This window comes from Elephantulus edwardii, unplaced genomic scaffold (assembly GCF_000299155.1).
Source record: "Elephantulus edwardii isolate Elephantulus edwardi_28Jun2011 unplaced genomic scaffold, EleEdw1.0 scaffold00045, whole genome shotgun sequence".
NCBI lineage: Eukaryota > Metazoa > Chordata > Mammalia > Macroscelidea > Macroscelididae > Elephantulus > Elephantulus edwardii.
Window position 1 is genome coordinate 16,492,085 of NW_006399795.1, and position 9,608 is coordinate 16,501,692.

The 9,608-nt window shown below is 50.5% G+C and overlaps 1 protein-coding gene across 1 annotated transcript in view; it reads left to right on the forward strand.

Moving 5' to 3' along the window:
• Positions 1-621, forward strand: part of LOC102848370 (chromosome unknown open reading frame, human C1orf233) — a 3,522-nt gene extending 2,901 nt beyond the window's left edge. Inside the window, exon 2 of the mRNA XM_006885937.1 lies at positions 7-621. Coding sequence (XP_006885999.1) covers positions 7-621 — 615 coding nt within the window. The remainder of the gene's footprint in view (positions 1-6) is intronic.
• The last annotated feature ends 8,987 nt before the right edge of the window (positions 622-9,608 follow it).

Genomic DNA, 9,608 nt, shown 5'->3' on the forward strand with positions numbered 1-9,608 from the left:
TGGGAGCCAGCTGCCGACGCGCCGTGGTGCCCCTACAAGGTGCTGCCAGAAGGCCCTGAGGCGGGTGGCGGCCGCCTCTGCTTCCGCAGCCCCGCACGCGGCTTCCGCTGCCAGGCGCCAGGCTGCGCGGCGCACGGTTCCGCCGGTCACTCGCTGCGCGCCAGCGTCCTGCGCAACCGCAGCGTTCTGCTGCAGTGGCGCCTGGCGCCCTCCGAAGCGCACCATCTGCGCGGCTTCGCGCTCAATTGCTCGTGGCGCGGCGCCTACACGCGCTTCCCGTGCGAGCGCGTGCTCCTCGGCGCCTCGTGCCGCGACTACCTGCTGCCCGACGTGCACGACGGCGTGCGCTACCGCCTGTGCCTGCAGCCGCTGCCACTGCGCGCCGCGCCCGAGGCGCCCCACGCGGCCGCTGCACCTGCCACACCACCGCCGCTTGCGCCCGCGGAGTGTGTGGAGTTCGCCGCCGAGCCAGCCGGCATGCGGGAGATCGTGGTGGCGATGACAGCGGTGGGTGGCTCCATCTGCGTAATGCTTGTGGTCATCTGCCTGCTGGTGGCCTACATCACCGAGAACCTCATGCACCCGGCCTTCGGGCGCCCTGGGCTACGCAGGCAGCCCTGAGCCTCGGGGCTGGCCGGAGCGCAAGGAGTACTTCTGAACCCTGGGCCCGTCTGCCCGCCCTCCCTGCCCTGCTGTTCCTGCGCTCATCTTAGGATCCCTCTCAGCGCCTGATGGACTTGGACGGACTTTGACCAGGATCACCTGGCCCACAGAGCCGGGACCTTACCATCGCAGAATCTTCCTGGTTAGGTGTTTGTGTCCCAGAGTCCAGCTCAGGATTGGCCCTTGGGCCCAGGCTTTAGTGCCAACCACGTCCAGGGCTTTCCTCTCTCTCTCTCCAAAGGCCTTTATAGGGGCTGCCAGGACACATGGCCCCTTCCAGCAAGAGCCATTGTCACACCACACCTGCAGCCTGTGCCAACTTGGCAGAGCTGGGCCATCATCACTGCTTGGTCACTGTGTGCATTGCAGGTTCAAGGGCCCCTTGAAGCCTATCCTCCCCCGACCTCACCCCAGTGGGCTTGGGTTTGCTTTGTGCCTTAGTCTCGGGCCCACTGCAGGAGCCACCTGCCCATACCCCTGGCCAGAGCCCAGCACCCTATTGTCCAAGAGAGTCTGGTCCTGAGACTTGCTGGCTTGTGTGTGCTCCACCTAGATCCCTGTCCCCCAGGATTGGATTCCCCTTCACTGCTTTGCAGGAACACCCTATTGCCCTGATCGTAAGGCCAGGTCAAGTAGCATATTGGGTGTTTTCTGTTTGGGTGACTGATGATCCTGCAGCTGTGATGTAGCCCAGCAGTCCCAGGGTCCACCTGCTTCATCCAGGGTGAGTGTTCCTGGCCTTGGGGGAAGCTGGCTGCTATCTAGGGTTGGTGACCTGTTTTATGTGGGCCACTTTGAACAGGGACCTCCAATTGAGGGTAGACAGGAGCAGGTCACTAGGAAGAGGGGACTTTTGGGTGTAGCATTGGACTAAGAGAGAATAGTTAATGTTAGCTGGGCCTGGGAGGCATCTTTCACTGTGGACTGGACCCCAGGCCTCCACCTCCTAGTAATCTTGGTGGCCATGGTGACTGAGGGAACCACCACCATCTTCCCAGAGCTTGGGGTTAGGAGCCTAGGATCCCACACCCTGGATGGAAGACTGGCCTTGCATCTTCCAGACTCCAGTACCTTGGCCCCCTGCCAGTGCTGCCCAGCTCTCTGTGAGCCCTAGACTCTGATCACTCTTGGGACTTGACCTTGGAGCTTCTTGGGAGTCACTGTGGCTACCCCCACTCCAGCGACCACCAGCCCTGACAGGTGCTCCACGGCACCCATTCTCCATCTCCTGTCTCTACTCTGCCCGCCCCTGGCACGGCGCTGGCCAACTGTGAGCCTGGCGTCCGTGCCTAAAGTCTTCATCTTTCTCTCAGACCAACAGTGCTGTCACGTGTGTTTATTTGGGAAGCAGGAAGGAAGGGTTCAGAGTTGAGAGATGGAGAGGGTGAACCCCTTCTCCCCAGCTCCCCTAAAGGTCTCTTGAGCATCAGTAGAGTGACTGAGCCTGCCTCTCTTTCTCCAGCAGGGTGGGGTCTTTCCCAGGCAGGGGGTGCACTGGCACCCAGCCCTTATCGCTTCTGGCAGGAGGACAGCTGTGGCCCGCTGCCCATCTGTCCACCTACGACCTTGGGAAATAAGCCAACAGCATCTCCTCAGCCTGCTGTCGGGCGGGGGTGGGGGTGCAGCACCTGCTGCAGTTAGAAATAGCCTAGTCTCACAGTGACCCATTTGAGCAGCGACAGGCAGCAATTAGGTGGCTGGGGAGGGGGATGGCTCCCAGCTCCCCTCCCCCAACAGTGTTGAAGTCCTGGTGGGGTGGACTGGGTGATATACCTGGGCTAATAGTGTGGCAAGTGTGTGGAGTCACTATCCTCACCCCAACTCACCTCCCTCTCCCCAGCTCACCTCCTTCTCCCCACCTCTGTCCTTGAGCCAATGCCCATGACCCTGAGAATATACAGGCAGCTGGGGGCGGCCAGGCTCTGAGGAGTGACTCATTCCCTGAGGGGAGGGAGGCTGGGGTGTAGTGATGTGTCTAGACAGCCAGGGGTGGTAGTGGGAGGGGGTGCTGGCTCCAGCAGTGTCAGTACTGGTCCCTGGAGCCCCTGGGCCTTGCTGGACTCCTGCCCACCTGTCAATGCGCAGATAATCTTCCATGGAGCAAGAATCTGCACCGGTGGGGCCCACTCCAAGGTGCCTGGGATCTGGGGGCCTCAGGCTGCAGCCATACACCCCTCTTAAGACTGGGGTGTCATTGGATTCCAAGGCTTGACTGTAACGTTATATGAGGCCTCGCCTTCTGGATGTCCACCCTTGCCCTCGGTTGGTTCCCATCAGGAGCATGAGCTCCACATTGGGAATGCTGGGTGAGCCAACTCCGTGGGCTCAGATTTGTCACGCAGCCTTGTCCTCCTGCACCAGAGAAGGCAGGTTTGTGTCTTAAGGTCCAGTCCAGGGCTTCATGGGGATTCAAGATTCAGCTTTGGCTCACTGGACCAGAGCCTGAGGGCCCCACCTGCAGAGTCAGATGAGCCCTGACCAAGGAGAACCTGGTCCTGGAGTCCGGTCAGAGGCTTCTAGCTGAGCTAGAGTAATCTGGACAGCCCCATTCTCCCCCCAAGACCACAAGGTGCTTCTCAGCTCCTTACAGCCTTTGTGCAGACTGCCTGTGAGGCTGACATCGCATCGCCAGCCCCATCCAGATGTTTCCTTCATTGTCTTCCTTAAGCTCCCAGCTTCTGGTGGCTTCTTGGCTCCCATTTAGTGACCAGGGTAGCATGTGAGCCTCACTCTCTTTGGGGGCTCCCCAGCACATTACAGATGATGCCAAACCCCTCCACTGACGCTAGAGACTAAGCTTCCAGCCATGGGGTACAGCTTGGTCTGCTGTGATTCCAAAGGGCTGCAGGACGGCTTTGGTGAACCCCTGCTCTGCCCCTTAGGAACTCTGAGCCTTCCCAGGCTCCAGTCTCCTCCTCTGCAGACTGGGAGCAGTCCCAGGACCAGCTCGCCGTCTTGGTTCTGGACATGAGTGGGATAACTCAAGAAGAGGGCAGTCCACCAGTCATTACTGTCACTGTCCAGGCACACTCAGTGTCTCTGCAGGGCACCTTCCTGACATGGCCACCAGGGTGGTTTAGGAACTTCTTAGACTTTGTCTAAGACTGAACTCTGAATCCCTTTTGCTTACCCCCAAGACCTGGCCCACAGCCACATGTTCCCCATATTCCCACTAGTCATTCCTCTGTCATTCTTCCAACTTTTCCTAAGTGACCCAGAGCTCCAGCAATGAAAGAATAAAGCTCTGCCAACTAGTTGTTCAAGCCAAAAGGGAGGCACTAAGCTGCAGGGGCAGTGTTGTGGGCACAACAGGATGCATAGGTGCAGGGATAAAGAGGTACAGAGAAAAGGGGTACAGCAGTACAGGAATTGAGGTACATGGGCAGATAAGTACAGGGATGCAGAGATGAAGGGTTGCAAAGATGAAGGTGTATAGGGATGCAGGATATCCATCAGGCAGGCAGACCCATCACCACTTGGGCCCCCAGCAGGCAGTTTCTCCTTCTGCTTGGTCTACCAATTAAATCAGGGTACCTCTTGTGGGAGAGCTAGGGCTTGACCAATACTGGTAGTGTGAGTGCCTCATGCTCCCTGGAATTGGTGAGCTGGGGAACCGTTAAAAAAACAAGGACAAATAGAAAAATTTCTTGACTAGGAGGGTGGGACTGCTGAGTTTGGACTTGAGTTCAAGGAGGCTTCTAGAGATCCTGGCCTTGTGGCCTGAGGTGTGGTCACTGCAGACTCAGTCCAGAAAAAGTCCTATACAATGTGGCCTCTGAGGATGGAGGGAGATAGGGCTTTGGAAGGGAGAGGGTTGGGGACTACCTGTCCTTCACATTGAGATTTCAGGGGACATCTTCTAGCTTGCTTTCTCATTCTGTCTTTATTATGTTTTCACCTTTTATTTCTAATAGAGGATCTCTGAGTCAGTATCATCTCAATAGCAAAGAGTTTGGCTTGGTTATTAGTGATCTTTTAAAATATTTACTTTTCCCAACTATAATTTTTTTTCAGTGTTTTACTTTTGTTGTTGGTTTGTGACTTTGGAGATCCCACGTGTTATGGAGTAGAACCACTCCATGCATTTTTCTTGGCTGAAACCTTTTTTAGAAAACCTCTTGTTTCTTCTGAAGTGCTGCTGAATGGGTTTGAACCTCCAGCCTTTTAGGCTATTGTTGTTTGTTGTTGTTGTTGTTATGTGCCGTTGAGTCGTTTGCGACTCATAGGGACCCTATGTACAACAGCCCTAAACCGTGCTCTATCCTGTGCCAATCTCATTGCCTCTGACACACCCATCCCAAGTACCCCAGTCACTGAATCAATCCACCTCATAGAGGGTCTTCCCCTCCTGCGCTGTCCCTCCACTCTAACCAGCATGATGTCCCTCTCTAAAGACCTGTTTCTCCTTACAACATGTCCAAAGTATGTCAGACGAAGCCCCAGAATCCTTGCCTCCAAGGAGCAGCCTGGTTTAATCCTCTCTACGATGAATCTGTTTGTTTTCTTGGCAGTCCATGGTACATTCAATACTCCTCCAGCACCACAGCTCAAGGCGTCAATTCTTCTTCTATCCTCCCTAGTCATTGTCCAACTCTCTGATGCATAACAAGTGATTGCAAAAACCATGGCCTGTATCAGGCGGACCTTAGTCTCCAGAGAGACATTGTTGCTCTTCAGTATTTTGGAGAGGTCCCTAACTGCAGACTTTCCCATCGCAATACGTTTTTTTATTTCCTGGCTACTGATGTCAAGAGTGTTGACCGTGGAGCCGAGCAAACCGTTGAATTGTCTGTGACTACCCTGTGTATACATAGTTCTGCCCTGTCCTGAGCCAGTCTCATTGTCTCAAACACACCTACCCCCATTACCCAAGTTACTATATCAATCCATCTCACCTGGGGTCTTCCTTTCCTGCACTGTCCCTCCACCCTTCCAAACATGATGTCCTTTTCCAAGGACTGGTCCCTCTTTGCCACATGCCCTAAGTGTGAAATGGAGCTTCAAAATCCTTGCCTCCAATGAGCAGCTTGGTTTCACCCTCTCCAAGACAGACCTGTTTGTTCTCTTGGCAGTCCATGATAAATTCAAGACTCTTTTCCAGCACCACAACTCAAAAGCATCGACTTTTCTGTTATCCTTAGTCTAGTGCAACTCACTTATGCTACCCTTATTTTACCTTTAAAGGCTAAAATTTCAGGAACAGATGAAAGAATGGAATTAAAGAAATGGAACATAGACATCAGTAAGAGAGAGAACAAATCATTTAGTATTCTGTTAGAAGAACAAGCAGAAGAGGAGGAGGAGGAGGAGGAAGGAGAGTAAAGGAAGCATAAAAACTATGTGGGATAATCCTGAAGGCGCACGGTTTAAATCCACTAGATACTCCACTGGAGAAGGAGGGGCAATCTCCTCCTGAGCCAGTCAGATTCTACTCAACAGTACATAACAAGAAAAAAAAATTATGTGGGACAATATCAAGACAAATAATTTGTGTGTGATTAGGATTCCAGAACAGGAAGAAACAAAAGCACAGAGAAAATAAGAGTTGCTAGAAGAAAATTTCCCAAACATGAAAAATTAGAAAATGTGCATTTAACAAGCTGAGTAACCCCAAACAGGATAGACCCCAAAAGAAAACCATCAAGACATGTCATAATCAAATTTTCCAAAATGAAAGCCAAAGAAAGATTAAAGGCACCTTAGAGTTAGGAAGAGTTATCTGACAGAACCAATTCGTAGTTGACTTTCCAGTGGTTTTGCAAAGGCTGTAAATTGCATGACAGGAGATTGCCTATTTTTTTCCCAGTGGAGCTGCTGATGGATTCCAACCAGCAGAGAGGTACAGCCTTTGAGTCAGCAACACATCTGCCTGTAGACTATCCCACCAGTATATCCTACCTCCTGGAGAACTGAATAAGACTAAGCTGTGAATTCTTAGCAGAAACCATGCAGTCAAGAAGACAATAGGATGACATGTATAAAACTCTGAAAGGGGGGAAAAACCCACCAAACATTAATTATATACCTAGCAAAACTGTCCATATATGATGGTGAAATTAAGGCATTTCCAGATAAACAGAAATTAAGAGAATTTGAGAAAACCAGACCAAAAGCAACTAAAAATGAAAACACATGCGAAACATCACTCAGAAACTGACCTAAATCTAAAAACTTTGGTGTCATGAGGTCCTTGTTCAGAATGACTTTCTTAACCATTGCCTTTGACTTTCACCACGTGGTTGGGCAGGAGCATGAATTAGGTATGGGCTGTATGAAGAGGAATGTGGCATCAGAATTGGTGGAAGAGTCAACAACCTGCGTTATGCAGATGACATAACCCTACTTGCTGAAACTGAGGAGGACCTGAAGCGCTTGCTGCAGAAGGTCAAGGACTGTAGCCTCCTATATGGATTGAAGCTCAGCATCAAGAAAACAAAGATTCTTGCCACTGGGCCAATTGGCAGCATCAGTATGGATGGTGAAGAGATTGAGATAGTTAACAGTTTTAGTTTGCTTGGCTCCACGATCAACACTCTTGATAACAGCAGCCAGGAAATCAAGAGACGAATTGCATTGGGAAAGTTAGCTGTGAGGGACCTCTCAAGAGTACTGAAGAGCAATGATGTCAGGCTGGAGACTAAGGTGTGCCAGATCCGGGCTATAGTCTTGGCAATTACGTGCTATGCATCAGAGAGTTGGACAGTGAATAGGGTTGATAGAAAGGGAATTGATACCTTTGAGCTATGGTGCTGGAGAAGAGTATTGAATATACCATGGACTGTTAGGAGAACAAACAGGTTTGTCCTGGAGAAGGTGAAGCCCAAATGCTCTCCTTGGAGTCAAGGATTCTGAAGCTTTGTCTGACATACTTTGTGCATGTTGCAAGGAAGGACTGGTCCTTGGAGAGGGACATCATCTTTGGCAGAGTGGAGGGGCGGCGAAGGAGAGGAAGACCTTAGATGAGATGGATCGATTCTGTGACTGGAGCAGTGGGAATAAGTGCATTTGAGATGCCTAGGTTGGCACAGGATAGAACAGTGTTTAGAGCTCTTGTACATAGGGTCGCTATGAGTCGCAAACGACTCGATGGCACATAACAACAACAACAACAACAACAACAAATTATTAGTGGTGGGATTGGCCAGTTTTTCAATCACACCAGGCTTAAATTCAGTATGTTTAGCGGTTGTTATTGTTAGGTGTCATCAAGTCGAGTATGACTCATAACGACCCTATGAACAAAAAATCTGAACCCTGTTCTATCCTGTGCCATCCTTACACTTCCTGATACACAGGAGCCCATTGTGGTAGTCATCATGTCAATCCACCTGGTTGAGGGTCTTCCTCTTCTTCGTCAACTCTCTACCCTTCCTAGCTTCATGTCTTCTCCAAGGAATAGCACCTCCTAATAATATGCCTGAAGTATGTGAGGCAAAGCCTCACCATTCTTACCTCCAAAGAGCACTCTGGCTGCACCCTGTCCAAGACATATTTGTTAATTCTCTTGGCTGTCTATAGGGTGTTCAGTATTCTTCTCCGACATCACATCAAAGGCATCAATTCTTTTTCTGTCATCCTTACTCATTGTCTAGTTCTCAGATGCATAGCAAGTAATTTGAAAGACCATGGCCTGAATCAGATGCACCTTGCTCCTCAAACTGACATCATCACTCCTCAGCAATTTGAAGAGGTCCCTAACTACAGATTTTCCCAGTGCAAAGCATCTCATTTCCTGATTGCTGGTACCAAGGGTGTTAATTGTGGATCCAAGTAAAATGAAGCTGTTGACAGTTTCAATCTCCTCTCCACCAATTATGATGCTGTCTATCAGTCCAGTGGTAAGAATCTTTGTTGTCTTGACATGGAGATGCAATCCACACTGAAGGCTGAATTCCTTGATCTTCTGCAAGAAGTGTTTCAAGCCCTCCTCACTTTCAGCAAGCAAGATTATGTCATCTGCATAATATAGGCTATTGATAAGTCTCACTCCATTTCTGATGCCATATTCCACCTCATAGAGTCCAGCTTCTTGGATAATTTGTTCAGCATACAGATTGAACAGGTATGGAGAGAGAATAAAACCCTGGCACGCTCTCTTCCCAACTCCAAACCATGCAGTGTTCCAGGCTCTGTTCTCACAACAGCCCCTGTTTAGCAGTAGACGATAAGAAACCCAATACCAACAAGGGAGAAGATGCAGAGAATCTTCAAGAAGCTTGAGGGCCAGAGATTGCTACACCAGACAGACTGAGACCTACACAAAAGCAATAGTGGCCTCAGTGGAGAACCAGAGACCAACATGATTCCGGACTCTTGCCTCTGCCTCATAGATCCAGAGCCCCAGGGCCTTTGCCCAAGGTTACTGCAGGCCTAAGGAGAGACACCATAATTGATAGGACTAAACTTTTTAACACCAACTTAAACTGCAAGGCTTCAGCAGGTCAGAGGGCCTGGGAGCACTCTTAAGAAGCTGTTCTGACAAAGGAACTGTATCCAGTTGTCAACCTGAATTGTAACCTGGCAACTTTCCTAGTAAACCCCATAACTTTGAGTGTGGTTCTCTGTGGCCACTGAGATTTCAGATGCAGTAGTAGAACAATACTATTGATGTTAAAATTAGTAGAGGTGGATACAGGAGTGAGGGGCCAAGTGGATATTGGGCAGTTCCCCCCTGTAGAGATCAGATGTAGCCATCACCATGCCGCCCTTTTCCCCTCCCAGGATGGCTCTTTTCAGTTTATTGCATGAAAGTGTTACACTAAACCAAGTTAAAAGTGGACCCCAGGCGAGCTCTGGTGGCCTAGTGGCAAGAAGCTGCACTGCAATCCCAGAGGCATGCAGTTCAAATCCATCAGATGCTCTGCTGGAGAAGGAGGAGCAATCTCCTCCTGTACCAGTCAAATCTGATTTGATGGTACACACACACACACACACACACACACACA